Genomic DNA, 24,099 nt, shown 5'->3' with positions numbered 1-24,099 from the left:
AAAACACAATGGTGCTCTAGGAGGAGATGGGGGGGGGGTTACCTTGGTTGTTGATTGGCTAATGGTTACACAAGCCAAAAAAAAATAGTGGCAAAAATCTGATCAGCTAATTTTCAGACAGGTTTTTATAGAAATATATTTGGTATCCGTAATTTAAAAGCGTTTTAAATTAAATTCAGAAAAATTAAAAAAACAATTATAAAAGTTACTGCCAAAATTAAAGCGTTCTTCGGAAACTCTTACTTACAAACCAAGCCAAAAATACAACAACAGTCATTCTCCTCTTTCTGTGTTCAGATCCTCGGCGTCCCCCCTCAGAGCGCCCCCCCCTCAGAGCGGCCCCCCCCCATCAGAGCGGCCCCCCTTGGAAGCTGGTTTCATGTGGTGGCTTAGAGTCTCATCATCTATCTAGCACCATTTGAAATCAGGGTTCTTGGGGTGGGGAGTGTGTTTCTGTGTGGAGGAGTGTGGAGGAACAGATGTTCAGTGTCCTCTCTCCGAGGGTGAGCGCTTTCTGCTGGTGCTCAGAGTCTCTCTGCGTCTCCATCTGAAGCGGTTACAGGGAAGGACAGACCTCACCTCCACTCCAGCAGGAGATACAGGTAAGCTGTGCTGTAGTTTAATCACAAACAGTGGGAAATCTGCTCAAAGATTGTAGGTCAACCCTGGGAGAAACGTCATGAATCAGCCGACCATAACCACATATTAACCTCGCTTTGTTAACATTAAGCTGTCTTCGGCTCTTTTCTGCTGTAACAAATGTAAATTTCCCTCTGCTGGACGAATAAAGGTATTCTGATTCTGATTCAGCGTTCCACCATTTAATAAAGTCAGACTGAAGCACTCCTTTGTGCACCAGTCAATCCTCAAGTTAAATAAAGAGTTAAATCCCAAATGTTAGAGTTCTTGAGCGTGTTTCTCTTCAGTGGTTGTGATGTCTTTTCTTTATATTTGTCCTTGTTTGAAGTGCAATGGAGCTGCTGTGATGCAGGAAACATATCAGACTTGATCTGACATTAAAGTATTATCGTATTTCGTAAAAAAATACTGTGTTAAATTACAAAATATCTACAACTGTCAATAACATCTAGAGTGATGTTTGCTGTGGAGGAAGATTTATTTAGATTCCTGGTCATTTCGGGAAAAAGTAGGGGAAAAAATGAAAAAAGTCCATATTAAAGTTTGTAAATAATATCACTATATAGGTTGTTAAAGGTCCCCTATTATACTGTTTTTCATCAATATATTATAGGTCTCAGATATATACAAAACATGTCTCTGAAGTGATTGGCTGAAACACCAAACAGATCATTGCAGCATCCCATAATCCCCTCTGTTTCAGCCCTGTTTCAAAAGTGCTGATTCTCTGTCTGTTACTTTAGATGAAAATAAGGAGCCACTCCCCACGCCCCTCTGAGAGAGATTTGGTTACAAAGAACACAATATGCACTTTCACACCGGAGTACTTTTCCCCAGAATAGTACCGATAGTTCCTGGGATTTTGTGTTCACACCAAAAAAATCTGGAACTAGAACTTAGTTCATGCAAACTTTCCCCCCCCCCCCTTTTTAGTGCCTGCCAGAGAGGTGGTACTTTCCTGGGGAGAAAAAAGTTCCAATTTCTGATTGGATGGGCGAATTGCATACCACGCCCCGTAAAACTCTGAAAGGTTTTGTGAAGCCGCCATTTTATTTCCTCGCATTAGCATTATTAGCATTATTAGCATTAGCCCCGCGCACCAATGGAGAGAGACTAACTTATGGCAACACAAAAGAAAACATGGGAGCGGTGGAGATGAGGAGGTGTCGGCGCTTCTGGCGATTTTCTCGGAAGGCTTCAGTAGAAGCTGCTGGGAGTCCCAGCAGCTTCTACTGAAGCCAGTCCCCAACTCCGGGGACTTCCGGCCGGGGACTTCGGGTGGCAGTATACGCCGTGAAGTTCTTCTTCTTCTTCTTCTCTCGGTTATTGGCGGATTGCAAACAACTTTAAGGTGCATACCGCCACCTACTGCACTCGCCGTGAAGTGGTTTGCGGCCTGCCAGTACACCCAAAGCAGAAGAAGAATAATCGACGTTAGCGGCTTCATTTGCGTAATCTTCCCTCAGGGACTTATTCCGGTGTGAACGTGATCTGCTCTTTAGTTCCATGAACTAAAGAGTTCCGGGGAACTAAGTGCTGGGAACTAAGTACGGCAAAGTCCTTGGTGTGAAAGCGGCTAATGGTGCTCCAGGAGGAGATTCAGGTGATAAGGTGGGGGGGCGGGGGGGGGGTTACCTTGGTTGGTGATTGGCTAATGGTTACTCAAGCCAAAACATCGTTATAACATCATAAAGTGGCCAAAATCTGATCAGCTCATTTTCAGACAGGTTTTTATAGAAATGGATCAGGACAAAAAGAGAGAGAATCTTTGTTCCTGAAACTTTCAGAGTCTCTTTACACAGAGGGGACACATGTTGATGAAGAAGAGACATGAAGAAGAGGGGACACATGTTGATGTAGAAGAGACATGAAGAAGAGGGGACACATGTTGATGTAGAAGAGACATGAAGAAGAGGGGACACATGTTGATGTAGAAGAGACATGAAGAAGAGGGGACACATGTTGATGTAGAAGAGACATGAAGAAGAGGGGACACATGTTGATGTAGAAGAGACATGGAGAAGAGGGGACACATGTTGATGTAGAAGAGACATGAAGAAGAGGGGACACATGTTGATGTAGAAGAGACATGAAGAAGAGGGGACACATGTTGATGTAGAAGAGACGTGAAGAAGAGGGGACACATGTTGATGAAGAAGAGACATGAAGAAGAGGGGATACATGTTGATGTAGAAGAGACATGAAGAAGAGGGGACACATGTTGATGTAGAAGAGACATGAAGAAGAGGGGACACATGTTGATGAAGAAGAGACATGAAGAAGAGGGGACACATGTTGATGCAGAAGAGACATGAAGAAGAGGGGACACATGTTGATGTAGAAGAGACATGAAGAAGAGGGGACACATGTTGATGTAGAAGAGACATGAAGAAGAGGGGACACATGTTGATGTAGAAGAGACATGAAGAAGAGGGGACACATGTTGATGTAGAAGAGACATGAAGAAGAGGGGACACATGTTGATGTAGAAAAGACATTAAAAAGTGGATTTTGCATAATAGGTGACCTTTAACTAAAAGTCATAATGTAGTATGTAAATAGAGATGAGAGAAATGTCATATATATTGTATAGTGTACAATGTTGAAAATACCAGGAAAAAAACATAGTATTTAAAAAAGAAATCTAAATTCAATCATCTTCTGTAATTACTTCTATTTAAATGACACGTACTTTATTATTCTTTGATGTCATATTTAATGTTGGCATTTCAGAGTCTTGCTGATTAAATGTTGATGATGTTATTGTTTGCAGTGGTAAAATACATGTATTACGATCAACGTCCAGATATATAACTGCTCATGTTGTACTTGTATGGTGTCAAATGGGTGAAAAATCATTGTTACACTAATAAATGTTTTTTAAATCAAATGTTCAGAAACTGCACAGTCGTCCTGATTTTCGTGTTTGTTTTTAAAGTGGACCTATCATGCTATATTATAATAATATAGTGTAGGACCATACCTATATAATGCATATTTATACTTTTTTTTTTTTTTAAATACCAAACAGATCATGCATTTTAGCCATGCCTCATTTTGCTCAATTTGCACTTTTTTACCCCTGTTTTTGCAAGGGCTGATTATGTGAGAACAGCACCATCTACAGGCCTGGCATATGTACTACAGCGTCTCCAGCGCTTTCGAACGGCAATGGCCGTGGCTGTCTCGTCCTGATTGGTGGAGTTGGCCCAATAGCCGTAGCGCCACCGTCCTGACGTCAGGACAGTGTTCAAATCTGGATCAGTTTTTATCAGATCCGTTGCAGCCCCTTTTTTAGAGATTTGGGTATGGAGGAAAATAGAGAGGGTTGTGTTTTCTGACACTTGGTGAGTTCCCTGGAACACCGGGGACACATATTCATGTATAAAAGACGTACAAAAGTGCATTTTGCATGATAGGTCCCCTTTAAGTAAACATTGAATAATTAATAAAGTTTATGAAGCTGTTGATTCTACAGTAAAGTCTCCATTATATAAGACCCCCCCCCCCCCTCTCTCATCTGTGATGATTCGCCTACATATGTTCTTGTGTTAAACCCTTTGTAATCGTTTTTAACCCATTAACTAATAGTATATTAATATAATTAATAGTATAGTATGTAAAAAGAGCTGAGAAAACATTACACATTACAGTACGACAAAAAAAGTCAAAGTATAGTATGATGAAAAAATTAATCTAAAAGACAATCCTTCAAAATAAAGTATTATCGTATATTGTTCAAAAATGACAAAATACCTGGTTCTGTCAGTAACTCCTAGATTGGTGTTTGCTGTGGAAGATGATTGACTTTTAGATTTATTTTTTCAACATTATACACTATGACACACACTATATAGACAAAAGTATTGGGACACTCCTCTTAATCAATGAACTCAGGTGTTTCATTCAGTCCCATTGCCACAGCTGTATACAATCAAGCACCTTGCCATGCAGTCTGCCTTTACAAACATTTGTGAAAGAATGGGTCGTTCTAAAGAGCTCACTGAATTCCAACGTGGTTCTGTAATAGGAGGCCACCGTTGCAACAAGTCAGTTTGTGAAATGTCTTCTCTCCTAGATATTCCACTGTTGGGAAAATACTGAATGTCCTCTTCCAATCTGAGAGTAACATGATAACAAAGGTATCCCAACTGTAGCTGTGTACGTGACAGGATGTATGATTACCTAGAAGAGCATCAGGACTGTTTGAGGCATATGATAGCTATGTGATTAACATGATGATTCAGCCTCTATGGAGATAGACATATGACCAGCATGATCATTTCTGACGTGGAGCTAATCTGAAGTAAACATTGAATACTGCTTTATATTCCTCCATCTTGTGACTGTGTAACTCCCTCTCTTGGATATCAGCATGTGAAGGACCTCTGATGGACCAGACTGGGTTAGGGGAATGCAGGAGAACGTTACCTGCCTGACTGCATCGTGCCAGCTGTAACGTTTGGTGGAGGAGGGGTAATGCTGTGGTTGTTTTTCTGGGTTTGGCCTCGGCCCCTTAGCTCCAGTGAAGAGGATTCTTAATGCTTCATCTTACCAAGTCGTTTTGGACATTTCTATGCTTCCAACTTTGTGGAAACAGTCTGTGGAGGAAGAAGCTTTCTGTTCCAGCATGACGTAGCCCTACAAAGCAGCTCCATCAAGGCCTGGGTGGATGAGTTTGGTGTGGTAGAACTTGACCTGAACCCCACTGAACACCTTTGGGATGAACTAGAACGGAGAGCCAGCCTCTCGTCCAACATCAGTGTCTGACCTCACCAGTGGCGACTCATCATTAGGGACACAGCCCCACCTAGTGTCAGCAGAAAGTAATTAAAATAATAATTCCAAAAATATGCAAAGAATATACATCTTAAAATATATTTTAAGATCATGTTTAGTCATCTGATTCGTCTGTACATTGCTATTTTGCTAATTAGTGTCAACAGTGTACCTATTGAGCTGTGTAGAGCGATGTGGGGCAAGCCTCGATCTAGCCCCTCTCTCGCTGTCAAAATGAATGAATGTAAAAACTACACTGCGCCTGCTCAGAGTATTTTTGTATTTAATGTGTGCGGCAAAAAAATAATCACAAGTGGGGCAAAGTGCTGGCAGCCCCACCAAAATGTCATCTCATAATTCAGAGCTGATTGGCTGTAAGTATGTGAGCCGCAAAAAGTGTAGTTGTGAAGAGGAGACGAGAGAGAGCAGCGTAGAGCGATTACAATCAGTCAAACGGAAAGAAAATGAATGAAGTTGACTATCTACTTCAGCTTTGGTAAGTTCATTTTATGTCATATATTTTGTTGATCTTCGGTGTTTTGCCTTTAGGCTATTGCTCTGCTGGATCCATTGATATTGTGACCTCGGTGATACTTATATTTACAGTCTGGTGTTTAATGCTGAAGCATTACGGTTGTTGTTATTGTTAAGTATTGCTTTGTGATGGTGCCCTTTACTGCATGTATTAAGGTGCATTACAATATGACATCCCCACGCTGTGCACGTAAATGTATGCGCTGACAGTGTTGCTCAGTGTTCTTCATTCATGGCTTCCGACATTATGTAATTCCCCCCCGCCGTTCGTGCCCCACCCCTTTTGTACATATAAAACCGCCACTGGCCTCACTAATGCTCTTCTGGATGAGCAACAATTCCCACAGACACACTCCAAGATCTGTAGAAAGCCTTCCCAGAAGAGTGGAAGCTGTTATAGCTGCAAAGGGGGACCAACTTCAAATGAATGCCTAAGAGTTTGGAATGGGATGTCCTGAAAGCTCCTGTAGGTGTAATCAGAATCAGAATCAGAATCAGAATACCTTTATTAGTCCCAGAGGATACATGTACATTGTTACAGCAGAAAGAGCCAGAGACAGCTTCATGTTACCTAAAGCATGCATACAACAAAGTATTAAAGATTTTAAAAAGAAATTATTATAGGTGTTATAGTCTGTGTTGTTGTGTGGGGGGTCTACTAGGGGTCGTGGTGGTTATATAGTCTGACCGCTGCAGGAAGGAAGGACCTGCGGTATCTCTCTAATGTGTAGGTGGTCCAATACTTTTGTCTACATTGTGTATAATTGAGTATCATCCGCATAACAATGAAAATGTCCCGAGTGATTCCTTATTGCCTAAAGGAAGCGTATATAATGTGAACACAATAGGTCCAAGCTCTGAGCCCTTATGCTTTGCTGTGGCAGAACTGGCTGGATCAAATCAAACAGAACTCTAAACACATTTTCAGCTCTGCACACAATCTGCAATTCAACTCTGCACTTTCTAAAACACTGCACACGGTTCTCTGAGTAACACACAGAGATCTGACATATTCACCTGTCAGCCATTTTCAACACACTGCCATTAAACATGCTACACATATGAGCCAATGAACAGATACACATGCCAGCTGACCGTTAACGCCTGGCTACTTTACTGCTGACTCAGCAATCAGGATATAAGTAAAAGAAGTGGGATATTTATTTTAAAATGTGTTTTTTTATCACAGAGCTGAGAAAATAATATTTATTATAAAAAAATCAAATATCCTGTTTATGAAATACACAAGAAAAAAAAAAGATTTAAGAACAAATTAACATTAAATATAAGCAAAACAAATATTATGCTATTTGGAAAACATAAAACAAATCCTCAGGTGCAATTAATACTAGATAACATAAACATAGAAAGAGTATATGAAATGAAGTTCCTTGGTGTGGTTTGAGAGCACAAGATCAGCTGGAAACCTCATATCAATCATGTAAAAGCTAAACTGGCTAAGACTATCGCAATATTGGGGAAAGCAAGACACATTCTGGACTCCAACTCATTATGCTCTGTATAATACACTCATATTGCCATGTCTGAGTTACTGTGTGGAGATTTGGGGAAACACTTACAAAACCAACCTACAGCCGTTATGCACATTACAAAAAAGGGCTCTAAGAATAATCAATAATGTTGGATATCTTGAACACACTCATTCATTATTCTTGAAGTCACACACACTGAAGTTTACTGATCTGGTTACATTTAAAACGGCACAAATCATGTACAGAGCAAGACATAATCTACTTCCTAGGAAATTACAAACATTGTTCATAGACAGAGAGGGCGGGTATAATTTGAGAGGAAATCTACATTTGAAACAACTCAAGGTCAGAACAACTGTGAGAAGTATGAGTAGAACAATCTGTGGGGTGATTTGATGGAACGGTTTGGAGCAGGAGTTCAAACAAAGCACACATATAATTCACTTTAAAAGGATGTACAGAAACACTTTCTTGGAAAACTATGAGAATGATTTAAGGTGATTGAAGATGAGAGATTATTGTAAATGTATGTATAAATGTAAATATGTAAGTAGGAATAACTTGCAGAAATGATTTAAAGGATAATCATTGATCAGCGGTAAGTAAGGGGTGGGAATTAATAAGCATTTGCTTCCTCCCGCTCCCTTTCGGACACATATGATTTATTATTATTATTAATATGAATATTGATAAATACTGTATTCTAACAATACGGTATTCTGCTTTTCACATTTGTTATTTTTTATTTGTTTTTTTAATCTGTTCGAAATAAAGATGGAAATGAAAAAAAAATGAAATTAAGTCGTTAATTCATGAGAAAAGCACTCGGATAGAAAGTCAGAAAGATTTGAAATATTTGTTTAAAATGTCGTTTAAATAAAATGTCCAAAGAAAGTATTCAGAGTAATTCTTATTACAGTTTTATAATTGTTTAATATATTTCACAAATGACCTGCTTTGACTGCAGCTTCAGAAACTTCTGGATTCAGTCTGAAAGCATCCTTTTTTAACTTTAAACATGATCTTTAATAATGTTGTAGTTTAGTTTAACTCTGAGAGGTGGACTGGCTGGACTCCTCACTGGGACTCTGGTTCTGGACCAGCTTGCAGGGTCCAGGAGTTCTTGGAGAGAAGGAGCGCTTCCTGCCGCAGGACTCGGGGGATGGGAGTTCCTGAACATGGAGAAACAGCTTCAGTTATTATGCTCCAAATATCTGGAACAAAGTCACAGAAAGAATGTGTCTGCAGCTCAGAGAGTCCTGCTGGGAACCCACACATGTTGAGGAGCCCAAAGTGTGATGAGAGAAATGTACAGTACGGGTCCCCAGCACATAGAAGCTGCCGGATGCTAACCTGCATATGTTGGGAGAGCTTTACAGATCAGGAGAGGAACTAAGTACATTTACTCAAGCACTGTACTTCAGTACAACTTTGAGATACTTTACCTGAGTATTTCCATGTTATTCTACTTTGCACTTCCAATCCACTACAGTTCAGAGGTAAATGGTGTACTTCTACTCCACTACATGTATTTAATACCTTTAGTTACTTTACAGATGTGGATGAATGATGTGAAATATAATCAAGTGTTGAATCAGACTTTAGTTCCACCTGGAGTAAATCCACAAGCTACCCTGCAGTATACAAAGTCGCTATTATGAGCCAAGACGGCCTGCTAGTGGGTTGCTTGGGGGTGATAGCACTGCTACAAACAATGTGGTCGCACCTGTACAACACGGGAATCATGCATCTGCTGATGTAAATGACTGTAGTACATAAACAATAGGATGCGGGTGGTGTCATATAACTCTCGTGGCCTACGAGTGGGGCACAGTGCTGGGGATAAAGCGAGGAGGCTGGTTGTTGATAAACTGTTGGAGGAATGTGATATTCTGTGCTTACAAGAGACATGGTTACCTAAGCAAGATCTGGAAAGGCTGAATACACTACATGCACATTTTCATGGAGTTGGAGAGTCAACTACTGATCTCTGTGATAAAATAGCCCATGGCAGGACACCTGGTGGTGTGGCGATTCTCTGGAACAGTAAATATGATCCTTTGGTTACAGTGGTAAGATTGGACGTCGACTGGGCCATTGGTATAGAGATCAAGTATGAAAATAGGTCATTTATTATCTTAAATATTTACACACCTTATGAATCGTATGAAAATGAAGATGAATATCTCAATAGAATGGCATTTGTTAACGCATTCATTAAGGATAATGCCACAACTTGTGTGTATGTAGTGGGGGACTTGAATGCTGACATTTCGGATGATAAATCTCTGTTTGGCAAACGATAATAATCTCATACTGTCAAGTAAATCTCTACTACCTGAGAAAAGCTTTCCATATATTAGTGAAGCATGGCATACTGTATCATGGCTTGATCACTGTATATGCACAGCTGATGCACACGCTTCTCTGGACAACATTGACATTTGTTATGAGTTGGCCACTACAGATCATATTCCTTTTGTATTGACCCTAAATGTTGAAAATATTCCGGTGCTATCTGTTGAGGACAATAAAACGTACACAGGGAGGCTGGATTGGTCAAAGTTAAGTGAGAAGGATATTAAACACTATACCTCACTCACTGACTAATCATTAGACTTGGTTGTAATTCCAAGAGAAGCAATGCTGTGTAGTGACACCAACTGTAAAAATGCACAGCATGGTAGTGATCTATGTTTTACATATGATCTTATTATTGATGTGTTAAATGCCTCAAGTAAGGGTTTTTACAACAATAAGAAAAAGGAGCATAGTATAAAACCTGGATGGAATGAACATGTGACTGAGCTACACACTGCTGCTAGAGATGCTTTTAAATGGTGGGCAGAATCTGGTAGGCCGAGACAGGGGTCTTTGTTTGAACATAAACAGGCCACTAATGCCAAATATAAGTATGCTGTCCGCTTCATTAAAAGAAATGAGGACACATTGAGGGCTGACTCACTTGCCAGAAAGCTGCACAACAATAGTTGCTATGATTTCTGGAAAGAAGTCAAAGTCATAAACAGCTGTAAGACTCCCTTACCGTCTTCTATTGAAGGAGTGTGTGGGTCAGACAACATTGCTGAACTGTGGCGACAACACTATCATGAGTTGTTCAACTGTGTTAAGAGTGATGCATTTGTGGTTGAAAAGGTTGACTCCACTGAAAACGTTACAGTCAGATCCAAAGTGTTGGAGAGAATTCTGTTGGATAGGCTGGAAAGGTATATTACCACAGCTGACAACCAGTTTGGTTTGAAAAGAAAACACGGCACAGATATGTGTATTTTTGCTTTAAAAGACATTATAGCAAAATATAGAATCCATAATTCCACCATGTTTCTGTGTTGTATTGATGCTTCCAGGGCATTTGATAGACTAAATCATTTCAAATGATTTGACAAAATGTGCCAGAGAGGGGTACCCAAGTACATAATAAGGATCTTAGCCTTCTGGTATGCACATCAGACTATGCAGGTGAAGTGGGGCAATACTGTGTCTGAACATTTTGATGTTGGTAATGGGGTCAAGCAAGGTGGGATTTGATCTCCTTTGTTGTTTAATCTGTACATGGATGATCTGTCTAGGAAACTGAACTTGTGTGAAACTGGCTGTGTCATCGGTGCTACTGTTGTCAACCACCTTATGTATGCAGATGATTTAATCATCTTTTCCCCGTGCAGTGCTGGCTTACAACAGCTTCTGAGGATTTGTTCCCAGTATGGCATTGATTTTAATATTAAGTATAACGCCAAGAAGAGTAGCATCATGATTGTGAGAAGTAAAGAGGATACAAAGGCTGTATTTCCTAATTGTATTCTCAGTAGCAACATTCTTCTTGTGTGCAGTGAGATGAAGTACCTTGGTCATTATATTTCTGATGATCTTACAGACGACAAAGACATCCATAGACAACGCTGCAAACTGTATGCCCAGGCAAACATATTAATGCGGACATTTCACAAGTGCGCTGTAGATGTCAAGGTATCACTTTTTAAAGCTTTCTGTACACCATTGCACACGGCTCAATTGTGGAGTAACTACAAGGCTAGCAGCATGCAAAAACTAAAAGTTGCATTCAATGATGCTTTACGGTTGCTGGTGAGGGTACCGAGATGGCACAGTGAGCATGTGTGGCTAGCTGTAATTGGACTGATTTTATGTTTTTTATCTGTTTGTTTTTATTTATTTTGTGTATAGCTTTTTAATCTTATTGTGTATCTTGTCATTTTGTATGTGATATGGACCTTGAGTCTGAAATAAAGATTGATTGATTGATTGAAAGTCATTCAAACTAGCTGCACCTTTACCAGCTTTGAGAACACTTTCATGATCAATCATTATAAAACATATCATATATATTATTCTGAAATGGACCAATCTGCACAATGACTACTTTTACTGTCGCTACTTTCACTATATTTTGATGAGAATACTTTTCTACTTTTACTTGAGGAACATTTTGAATGCAGGACTTTTACTGTAACAGAGTATTCCTACACTCTGGTACTTTTACTCAAGTACAAGATCTGAGTACTTCTACTTTTACTCAAGTACAAGATCTGAGTACTTCTACTTTTACTCAAGTACAAGATCTGAGTACTTCTACTTTTACTCAAGTACAAGATCTGAGTACTTCTACTTTTACTCAAGTACAAGATCTGAGTACTTCTACTTTTACAAAAGTATATTTTGATGGTAATACTGTAACGGACTGGTTATAATGTTGATGTTTTCATCGTTGTGTTTTATTCTTCAGAGTTTATTGACATTTTACAGAATGTCAGCGAACGCGTCACTGTTTTGATAGACACACTGTAAAATATTACCATGATTTCACAATATTTAGCTGTAATATTTTACAATAAATTACTGTATTCAGACCATCCTCTGTGATAACACAACAAATTAAGTGATTTTCTTGCTTTTATCGCTCTTGCTTGGCTTTAAATACTAATTTCTTTCTTTGGTGCAGGTTTTACTTAAATTGAAAGGGGCACCGCTGCATGTGCCTTAAAATAAACGATGCAACATATAAATCTATGTAAATTGAAATTGTTGTCTTGGCTTATTGTTTTCAGGTGCTTCCTGGGCATTAATCCTGAGACGGGCTCGAAAGCCAAAAAGAGGCATGGCAATTTAAACCCCATGTCAGCACTTTCTTCAGAACAATGGTTGACTTTGAGTGGATGTCTGTGTAGACATGTGTTACGTGCTGCCCTCCTTGTTTTCTTTTCTGTCTCCCTGCTGCCCAGGTGCACTTGGTCTGCCCCTGTCTCCGCCTCTGCCCAAGTGCACTTGGTCTGCCCCTGGCTCCGCCTCTGCCCAGGTGCACTTGGTCTGCCCCTGGCTCCGCCTCTGCCCAGGTGCACTTGGTCTGCCCCTGGCTCCGCCTCTGCCCAAGTGCACTTGGTCTGCCCCTGGCTCCGCCTCTGCCCAGGTGCACTTGGTCTGCCCCTGGCTCCGCCTCTGCCCAAGTGCACTTGGTCTGCCCCTGGCTCCGCCTCTGCCCAGGTGCACTTGGTCTGCCCCTGTCTCCGCCTCTGCCCAAGTGCACTTGGTCTGCCCCTGGCTCCGCCTCTGCCCAGGTGCACTTGGTCTGCCCCTGTCTCCGCCTCTGCCCAAGTGCACTTGGTCTGCCCCTGGCTCCGCCTCTGCCCAGGTGCACCTGGTCTGCCCCTGGCTCCGCCTCTGCCCTGGTGTTCCTGGTCTGCCCCTGGCTCCGCCTCTGCCCAGGTGTTCCTAATTCCACTCAGCCGTGTACATATAAAGAGAAGCTGGAGGAGAAGGATGTCTCGCCTGTCCTAACGCCGGGAGACACTCTCCATACCTCTTTGCCATTTTGAGCTGTAAGCCATATTTTTGCAGATGTGTTTATGTTTAGCCTGGAGGACCTGGTAGTCCAGTTTTCGTGGCTTTATTTTGTTTCCCATAGGGTTTATAATTGATTTCTGGTTAGGGGAGGGAAGCTCTGGGTCCTACGGCCCGTGGTGTGGCTGGCTCGGGTTCCCTCCTTCTGTTTGTTCCTTTTGGCCAGTCCTCCAGACCTCTTTTTGTTTCCCGTTTCGCTTGTGTGAGCAAACGGCTGATTATCAATAAATGCTTGTTACCAAGTACTGGTTTTTGCGTGTATTCTTTCATGTTGCGGGTCTCAGCACGAGCCACTACCGCGGAGTAGAGGTTGGGGCCGTAACAACATGTCCAAGACACTGTGAAATGTACTTTGCACTTCAATGGAGTAATACAAAGTTAAAATGGGCATTTTCTTTGTTTTTCTTTGTTGATTGAGCTGATTGAATTGTGTAGTTATGGTAAAATCCCAGTTAACTAGTCAAATTTACAATATATTATCGTATTATTTACATGTTTATATTTACAGTAAATTACTGGCTACTGTGTTGCATTACTTCTACAGTAAAAGTGTGAAAATACAGGTAATTACTGTAATTTATGTGCAGCAAGGTACCATAATACCACAGCTCTGTACTGCTATATCACAGTAATTCCATGGGCATGGCAACTGTAAAGTCACAGTATTTAGCTGTACTTTTATTCTAAATTACTGTGAAATATTTACAGTAAATTACTGTGAAATCCATGCAACTAGTAGCCAGTAATTTACTGTAATTTTACAGCCAAACATTTTACAGTGCAGTTCTTGTGAAGAGAAACAGCCAAAATGATGAAGAGAGAAAAACAAGAGTGTTGTTTTCCTCTGAGGACATGCTCCATGAAAGAGTTTCATATCTTGATGAATGGAGGATATTCAGTACTCACAGTTCTTCTGGATCTTGGCTCTGATCGTCTTATCATCGATCCTGTAGGGATGAACACAATCCAACAGTTATGGATCCAGTTTAAAATAAGTGTTTGTTCTTTGAGTCAGCTTCAGAGTCCTGACTGATCTCATGCTTTACATCCCATCATATCTTCTCTGCAAACACTACGACTGACTGCCACAGCTCTCAGCTGCATTACAGGAAGTAACAGTCATTAGTCAAGGAGCTAAAAACATCCCATCAAAAACACACTACCTTTTCCACTCTTCTGTCAAATCCCATATGTCTGGTGGAAAGTTGATTACTTACTAAATGTGGCTTTGCATTTCCAGCTGGCCTTCTATAGTTGATGGAAGAATGAAAGAGCCTGCAGTCAGTGGGTAACATCACTGATCTGTTGTGATTCCCCAGTGAGAGAAACACCTCCCTGTGTTTCATACAATACTGCTGAACCAGCAGAGACCCCTTACTGACCTGAGGGTCTCCAGTCTGCAGTCTGGACTCTCCAGAAGATCTCTCAGCAGCTTCTCTGAATCCTGCAGATCGTTGTAACTCAGGTCCAGAACTCTCAGATGGATGTTGGACTTCAGAGCTGAGGCCAGAGCAGAACAGCTGATCTCTGACAACCTGCAGCTCCTCAGTCTGAATAAAGAAAACATGATGAGGATACAAATCAGTTTATAATCCAATCAGATGTTACTCAACAACAACAACAATTATACTCACTTACTTACTTTAATAATATCATTGTGTGATTCTTATTTGCTAATGTTTATCTATATTTACTACTTCTCACTCTTCTTAGCTAAGCTTGGGGAAAGTCCTCATGAAGAAGATGTGTTGCAGTGTTGTTAGTGACTCTCTATTGGCGCATTTCCACTACACGGCCTCGCTCGGCCCCGCTCGGTATGGCTAGGCCTCGTTAGGACTGGCTCACTTTATGGCGCATTTCCATTACAGTTTAGGAACTGGGGCAGTAACTATAGTAACGCAGTGTAGGCGGAGCCGTGACGTCATCTTCAATGAGAACCCCAGAAAAACAACACAGCCGTTAGCTGTTAGCACTCAGAGCTCACAGCTCCTCATATATGTTCAGAAACTAGACACAAGTTAAACAAGTACAAACCACAGACTGCCTGTGTCATGGTGAATACAGTCGCTGCTTTATTTATGTCTGTATAGGCCGTTGTTGTGAGTGTGGACGGTCGGAGCATATACTGCGTTAGCTTAGCCAATCTCCATTTAGAACACACGCATTTTAAAAGGTTTTTCGCCTGCCGTCTGTCTGCAGACTTGACAAAGCATTAATTCATGGTTTTTACTAACCGGTATCAGTATGTTGTTACTTCGGCATCATTTTGAAACGTGTATTACAATTAAATCACGGTCAAATATGTCCATCTTGTTGTAGTTGTAGCCCCCTTGCCAGCGATTCTCTCTCTAGTTTAGCATACTCAGCCCGACTCAGCCTCGTTGTCTCTGGCCCTAGACCCGCGATTTTATGAGGCCAGAAAAACTGTGAATTAGGACCTGCCGGCCGGTACTAGGCCAAGTGGAAACGCAACCAAAAACGGGCCGGTGACGTCACAGCCCTCTTAAACCGTGCTCCGCGCTGTAGTGGAAAAGCGCCATATGTGCACCAACAGTATGACCTTCACCTCAGGTGAACTGAGAACTTCCTGATACGGCCTCCCTAACTCCCGAACTCCCAGAATGCTCCTTCATCATCACCAAGCTTCTCCCCTCCCTTTCTCCTCTCTCTGTGTTTAAATATGCAACTCAAACTCTACTCTTCCTCTTCCTCTCTGCAGACTGTATGCTCTCTGTGTGACTGACTGAACTTTCTTCAAGAAATAAAATACCACAAAGAGCTGAGTGCTTTGATTCTCTCTCCACATTTGATCAATAAATTCCCATCACAATATAAAACTAAAATGACTTCAGATGACCTTTATTCAGACGTTATCGTTTACTAAATATTAAATACATAGATTTACTTTTTACAACTAACATCTATTACAGTTACTTTAAGAAACAGTCAACATGTATGTCTGCAGTTCTTTCTTCTTACTCTTAAAAATGAAATATGAATATAAGGACATTTACAACTTTTTGGCTGTAAGTTATTAACCTGTTCCACTCTGAGCCAGTTTTTCAGGTCTCAGGCTCGAAAATGACATTCCCAGAACAAATGACCATATCTTCCCTTCTAAAAGGGTTAAATTAATAATCTTTGTTCTCAAAGTAATGATAAACCTGTGACTTGGATGTAGAAGTGTCAGAATCAATATAAATGTTTTTTATTTTAAAGAAAATTCAGATTTTACATAGTAAAAAACTGTAAATTATAGTGTCCGTCCAAAAATTATTTTTTACAGATAGTGAAAACTACCCTTGGATGATGGGTTAGTAGACTAAAAGCTTTAGGAATCCAAAGTACAACATATAATAAGTACCCTGTATCAAGATTGATGCAAAACAAGTGAAATTTGACCTTTTTAGAGAGATTTAGCCAAAAACCCCCACTTCTGGGGTCATTTGGGTGGATTTGACCTATCTCTGGCCCCCCTTGGTCGATTTGGTTGGTTGACACACCCTTGTGACCGTTAGAGCCAATAGAATCGAAGGGGGAGGCCCACTCACACACTCGTTGTAAATAGAAAAGGTGGGGGCTACGCGTCTAGAACTGAAACTGGATTTGCAGATTTTCTCCTTCTGGAGTTTGGAAACTAAAAATCCGTTTTATTGCTTATGGATTATCAGAAATAATTTCAAAGAAGGCACAGATACATAGGATGAACCTATGGATTAACTGCAGTATCGTTTTTGTATCGTTTGAATGCCATTGAAGACCAATTTTGACCAAGGTAAGCCATATTGGCGTTTTTAGCTACTTAGCTCCACATGTTGTGATGTACGCTTTCGTTTATAGCGTCGCGAATGTTTATCACTGAGTGTTGAGGTGGGCACCGGTAGATTCAGTGTCTCCAGGACACCAAAAACGAGTGGTTGGTTTTGCATCTAGGATAAGTAATAAGGGAGTTGTGAGTGAGTTTAAGTGCCTTTGTAGGTTACGTTTTTTCGTCGAGGCTAATTCAGAGGCTGAGTGTTAGCATTGTGGGGTTTTTTTGAGAAAAAAAAATTAAAAAGATCAGTTAGCTGAGTTTCTTCCCGTTACATGGATATAACACATTCATAGTTTTATTCAATATTAAGATTCCTTAAACGTTGTTTCCTGCAAATGACGCGTTTATCCGCCCGGTACCGGGCGGAAGGTGCGTAACAGGTTAATGAATATAAATGAGGTTCAATTCCAAAGTGAACATGTGAGATCTCCAGCAGTAACAGAGAGTCAGTGAACTGACCTGAGAGTCTCCAGTCTGCAGTCTGGACTCTCCAGAAGATCTCTCAGCTCCACTCCTGAATCCTTCAGAGCGTTCTCACTCAGGTCCAGATGTCTCAGATGGATGTTGGACTTCAGAGCTGAGATCAGAGCAGAACAGCTGATCTCTGACAAACTTTCCCTCAGTCTGAATAAAGAAAACATGATGTAACTTTAGAAAACAATGTTCCTGTTTGAAATAACTCCAGGTTTAATAATCTGTTCAGAGTGAAACAGGGTTTTAATGTCAGAGATGATGCAGAAACAATCCACTGATAATCTGGAACTTTAACTTTGATCAGATGTTGAACAACTCCTTCATTTCCCTCACAGCTCATCAGTACTGACAGCATCTCCACTGACTCATGGAGCACAGAGTGAGTCTGTGGAAGCTCAAACTCTCTCCCTCCCACATTCACCTTCTCTCTGTTATTCTGATCAATATTCATATTCAGTTCCAAAAATGGAAAGAATAAAAATAACATTGTATTTGTTCAAATTCAGAAAATCATAAACACAAACAGATCAATATGAACTGCAGTCAGTGAACTGACCTGAGAGCCTCCAGTCTGCAGTTTGGACTCTTTAGTCCAGAACTCAGCAGCTCCACTACTGAATCCAGCAGAGCGTTGTTACTCAGGTCCAGAGCTCTCAGATGAGAGGGGTCAGACTTCAGAGCTGAGGCCACGACTCCACAGTGAGTCTTTGAGAGTACCCAGCCAGTAAGTCTATAATAAAACATATATTACAACATGTGTTAAAAAAGAGGAAACATTATATTAACATCAAGCATTTGATGAAAAAAGATTTGACATGTTCTGATAGACCTTTGCTGTTAGTCCATTTAATATAATATATAATAATATATGATAATAGAGTGTAATGAGTTGTCGGTGTGATCTGATCACATGTCTGTGCTCCTGCTGTCACTGACTGTTACCAAAAGAAACAGAAATTAAATGAATCACTTGACAATATTAGAGATGTACATATTTAAATGTTAGTTAATATGTGGATGTGAATGATGGATGAAGGATGTTTTGGCTTCTCTGAGCATCTGAACATTTATTGCGCACACAAACACAATTAACAAACCAATAAAGTTTCAATATGTTCAACTTGATAGCATCAGATGTTCCCAGTATATCAGCATTAAGACATAACTCTGTTATTGGTGGGAAATGATATAGATCTGATTTTAAACTCTAACACATTGTGATAAAAACGTGTTTAACGATAAAGAAACTACTAGAAAGTAATAATAACATGTTTCTGTGATAACTGTAAGTCCTGCTGTGTGGTGTGATCACATGCTGAGAAACCTCTAAAGTCCTTCATGTGTTTGACATGTCGCCTCCATCACTCAATATGAAGAGAGGAACGCTTCAGTTTAACTATTATTATAAATAAATAGAAGAACAGTGTTGGTTTATTTTCTCAGTATTTAAACAGCAGAAATGTTATAGTGTTTATTTGAATAATTAAACTCCTGATCCACATTAGTTTATAAAGTTAATCACATCTGGACTCACACAGCCTTCCTGCAGTTCCTCACAGCTGGAATCAGTCTCTGTCGTCCCTCCCATGATGTGTTGTACTTCTCCAGGTCCAACTCATCCAGAACCTCCTCTGACATCTGCAGCATGTAGGCCAGAGCAGAGCAGTGGATCTCAGAGAGTTCCTTCTGTGATCTGTTCTCTGACTTCAGGAACTCTGTGATCTCCTGATGTACTGAGTGGTCCTTCATCTCTGTCAGACAGTGGAAGATGTTGATCATCCTGTCAGGAGAGATGTCATCACCTCTCATCTCCTTCAGGTTGCTGATGGCTCTCTGGATGGTTTCTGGTCTGTTGTCTGTGCGACCCAGCAGGCCTCCTAACAGTCTCTGGTTGGACTCCAGAGAGAGGCCGTGGAGAAAGCGGACAAACAGGTCCAGGTGGCCATTTTTACTTCTGAGGGATTTCTCCATGGCTCCCTTCAGGAAGTCATCCAGGGATGGGTAATCCTGATCACTGCTAAATATGTTGTTAAAGTCTCCCAGCAGGAAGTCATCCAGTACCTCTGTGTCTCTGTTGGTGTAACAGTGCAACATGTAGACTGCAGCCAGAAACTCCTGAATGCTCAGATGAACAAAGCAGTAGACTGTTTTCTTGAAGATCACTCTCTCTCTTTTGAAGATCTGTGTACAAACTCCTGAGTGCACCAAGGCCTCGGTAACATCAAGACCACAGCGCTGCAGGTCTTCTTGGTAGAACATGATGTCTCCTTTCTCCAGATGTTCAAACGCCAGCCTCCCCAGCTTCAGAAGAAGCTCCCTGTCAGCCTCCGTCAGCTGCTGTGGACTCGTCTCATGTCCCTCTTCATACTTCTGCTTCTTCCTCTTGGTCTGGACCAGCAGGAAGTGTGAGTACATGTCAGTGAGGGTCTGGGGCAGCTCTCCTCTCTGGTCTGTAGTCAACATGTGGTCCAGAACTGCAGCAGTGATCCAGCAGAAGACTGGGATCAGACACATGATGTGGAGGCTCCTGGAGCTCTTGATGTGAGAGATGATTCTGCTGGACAGGTCTTCATCACTCGATCTCCTCCTGAAGTACTCCTCCTTCTGGGCGTCAGTGAAGCCTCGTACTTCTGTTACCCTGTCCACACACTCAGGAGGGATCTGATTGGCCGCTGCAGGTCTGGAAGTTATCCAGACGAGAGCCGAGGGAAGCAGCTTCCCCCTGATGAGGTTTGTCAGCAGCACGTTGACTGAGGACTGCTGTGAGACATCAGACACAACCTCATTGTTTCTGAAGTCCAGAGAAAGTCTGCTTTCATCCAGGCCGTCAAAGATGAGCAGCACTTTGCAGACAGCCAGCTGCTCTGCTGTGACCTTCTGTAAGGTTGGATGGAAAACATGGAGCAGCCTGAGAAGACTGTACTGCTCACCTTTGATCAGGTTCAGCTCCCTGAAGGAGAGCGGGATCACCAGACTGACATCTTGGTTTCCCAAACCCTCGGCCCAGTCCAGAGTGAACTTCTGCACTGAGAAGGTTTTTCCAACTCCAGCGACTCCGTTGGTCAGGACCGCTCTGATGAGAGTCTGTTGGTCAGGTAAGGCTTTAAAGATGTCCTGGCACTTGATTGGAGTGTCATGGAGGGGCTTCTTCTTGGAAGCTGTCTCCAGCTGCCTCACCTCATGTTGGGTATTAACCTCTTCACTCTGACCTTGTGTGATGTAGAGCTCAGTGAAGATCCTGTTGAGGAGGGTTTCACTTTGATCAGTTCCTTCAGTCACACGTTCACATCTCCTCCTCAGACTGAGCCTATGTTCATCTAAAACCTCCTGCAGACCACTATCTGCTGGAAGAGAAGGAAACATGAGAGAATGAGGGAAATGCTCTGAGAATCTAATTATAACATAAAACAACAACAAACAGACTAAGTTTAAATGTTTTATAAACAGCTTACTGTCTATGCTCTACAACAGTATACCTGTTCAAACACAAATGAACCAGGAAGAGGAATAAGACACTGCATGAGTTCGGCCTCTTACCTCGTACAGAGCTGGTCTGACTGGCTGTCTGCAGTCCAGCTCTGGTTCTGGATCTTTCTCCACACTGGGGACAGCAGGGGTCTCCTGATGGAGGTCTCTGCTCCCAGTATGAGGTGATGCACTGTCTGCAGAACCAGTGTCCACAGCTGGTAGAGACTGGATCCTTCAGGACGTCCTGACACAGAGCACAGCTGGACAGCTGCTCCTCCACAGGAACACCACTCTTCCTCTTCCCTCTGTGGAGATGAACACATCCTTTACAGCACGTCACATTAGTGGAGCTGATTCTCACCAATGGGCAGAGAGTCACAAACGTCACTCTCAAGATGAAATGTGTCACGCTGCACAAATACGCAGGTGGCATGAATTTCACCTCTTCACTTTCTTGGTGTCTCCAGGCACGGATCTGGGTCTTTGCATTGACTCTACATGTAATCACACAAAGCTCTGTTATATCTGCTAATGCTAAACACAACCAGCTCACCAGGTTATCACTATCATTAATAAACATCTTTAAAATACATATCATAAACATGCCCAAGTAGTAAATAATGTTTTGGACGATATATTTAGTCTTTAGTGAATATTTATCAATATCTTTGCCATTTGAAACCTTTTGATGCCACTGATACAATGATGCTATAAATGCATATTGAAATATCCTTAAATAATGTTAGCTTGCTGAACTCTGCTGCCTTTGTTCTGTACTATACTGCACACATGATATTATTAAAGAACAGTTTAATATATTAGATTATATAAAAACTGGATCCTCTTCAGGTCAGGTTACAGCAGAAACTCTTACTTTGTGTCTGAGGGTCCAGGTTCATTACTGAAGTTTGGAGGTGGATCATTAGACCAGTCACTCTTCAGAGACAGACAGCTGGAGACTGGAGACTCTGCTCTCTGTCTGTGGAAACAACACATGTTTTAAACATCATTAGTTCATTCAGAGAGCACATTTTGACTTCTGTCTGTATGTAGATTATTTACTATCGCTGATGACGCCAGGGATCAAGAGTTTAAACGTTGTTACTGTACTGTTACTACGTTTCTTTACTGCGATCATTAAAGAACAGGTTAGGCTAGAAAAGGGATTTCCTGCTGAAAATGCAGAGAAAGCTGAATATCTGAATAGCTGAATGGTGACTGTAGCTGTGTAGTGATCAGTGAAAGGAGAGGGTTTCATGTGAAAAGTTTTTGTCACATCCTCGCCCTCAACAGCCTTTTTTTCAAATTCTATACTTAAATGTTTTTATTTTTCAACCTAAGAGATGTCTTCCTACATTTTCATCAACAAATGAGTGCAGAGTTTGGGACTCATGGCAGGTTTAACATTTCTTGTTTTTAGGCAAATTTCAAGCTCTCCTCCACTCTGTTTTGAGATCAAAGCACTCTAGACTTAACGAGCTGCACAATACACACTAATGTTAAAATCTGAAGAAGGACCTTAAGATTCTAAATGAGTGCATTACAGAAACAATGAAAATATGGTCGACAATACAAAATACATTTAATCTGTCACTGATGACGCCAGGGATCAAGAGTTTAAACGTTGTTACTGTACTGTTACTAAGTTTCTTTACTGCGATCATTAAAGAACAGGTTAGATGATCAGATAACATAAAAACTGGATCCTCTTCAGGTCAGGTTACAGCAGAAACTCTTACTTTGTGTCTGAGGGTCCAGGTTCATTGCTGAAGTCTGGAGGATTCCACTCTTTAGACCAGTCACTCTTCAGAGACAGACAGCTGGAGACTGAAGATGTGTCCTCTTCCTCATCTTTAAAACCACTCATCTTCTCCAGTCTGAGAGATAAACCAGTAGGGTTGGGAACCGAAACTCAGTTCCAGATGAGAACCGATAAGAAAATGCCGGGTACCGGGTACCCGTACAAAATACACAATTTCGGTTCTGCTTAACGGTTCCTAAACGCGGTAGACCCTGTATTCCACCGGGTCCATCTGCGCCGGGGTGACCCGGTGGAATACAGGGACTGGCCATCTGTGTGTTCTGGAGAATCACAGAACGTCCGGTCGTCAGCGGGCCGTTGACGGCCGGCTCGGTACGCTGGCGGCCGGCACCGCCCCCCATTTTTTAAAACGGCATCATGTAAGTTGCGCTGACAGGCGACAGAGGTCCACAGTTGCCCTGCAGCGAGGCTCCCCCCGCCCTCCCGTAGACAGTTCACGAGCTCAGTCACTTCATAACACCAAAGATGGGTCGCAGTAAACGCTCTAAAGTGAGGCTCCACTACACTAAAAAAGAAAAAGACAAGCGCAGTGTAATGCCTGTTAATAGCTTGCCACTATGGAGCACTGAACATGACTTAAGTATAAATAAATAAATAAATAAATGTGTAAATACATGTATGAAGAAATACAGGAAGAAATACATAAATACTTAAATGAATAAATAAATACAGGAATAAATAAATGACGAAATAAATACAGAAATAAATAAATGTTGAAATAAATACACAAATAAAAGAATAAATAAATGCATAAATAAATATGGAAATAAATACACCAATGTATAAATAAATAAAACAGAACACACGTTCTTATATATCTTTCATATATTTCTACATTTACTCGACATACATTCATTTATTTATTTATGTGTCCGTATGCTAATGAGGTGGGCGGTCCTAACCTCAGTCTGAAGCAGGATTGGTTACAGGAGTGTGTGATCATTTCTGGCAGAGGGCTATACTAACGCCTGGCTAACCGCGCTGATTCGAATGCAGGAGCTTTACTGTTTAGCCCTTATCTTTATACATCCATGGTTTATCCACAGTTGTAAGGATTATTTATGGGTATTGGTTTAAGAGCCATTGGAGATCATTAGCGGACCATTTAGAGAACGGAGAACCAAAAGACTATGTCCTCTCTATGTCCAGTTTCGTGTGGAACGATGTATAGAGGACTTGGCTCAGCTCGACATGGATGTGGA

General features: G+C 41.3%; 1 protein-coding gene and 1 long non-coding RNA gene across 2 annotated transcripts; both read right to left on the bottom strand.

The window, feature by feature from the left end:
* Positions 1-8,461: 8,461 nt before the first annotated feature.
* Positions 8,462-14,769, bottom strand: LOC117484352. Its single transcript, XR_004556122.1, has 3 exons — positions 14,702-14,769; positions 14,226-14,266; positions 8,462-8,617 (listed from the first exon to the last, which is right to left on the bottom strand). It is a non-coding gene; the product is annotated as an uncharacterized LOC117484352 (long non-coding RNA).
* Positions 14,770-16,254: 1,485 nt separating this feature from the next.
* LOC117484368 (protein NLRC3-like) lies at positions 16,255-20,922 on the bottom strand (the record flags this gene model as incomplete). The annotated part of the gene is made up of 3 exons (XM_034132825.1): positions 16,255-16,299; positions 18,223-18,337; positions 19,142-20,922. Coding segments are annotated over 3 exons (1,941 nt in total), but the record flags the coding sequence as incomplete, so codon positions are not given.
* Between the last annotated feature and the right edge of the window lie 3,177 nt (positions 20,923-24,099).

Source organism: Trematomus bernacchii, unplaced genomic scaffold (assembly GCF_902827165.1).
Source record: "Trematomus bernacchii unplaced genomic scaffold, fTreBer1.1, whole genome shotgun sequence".
Taxonomy (NCBI): domain Eukaryota; kingdom Metazoa; phylum Chordata; class Actinopteri; order Perciformes; family Nototheniidae; genus Trematomus; species Trematomus bernacchii.
The sequence above is the reverse complement of the archived record's forward strand: the minus strand, read 5'-3'. Positions and strand labels throughout refer to the sequence as shown.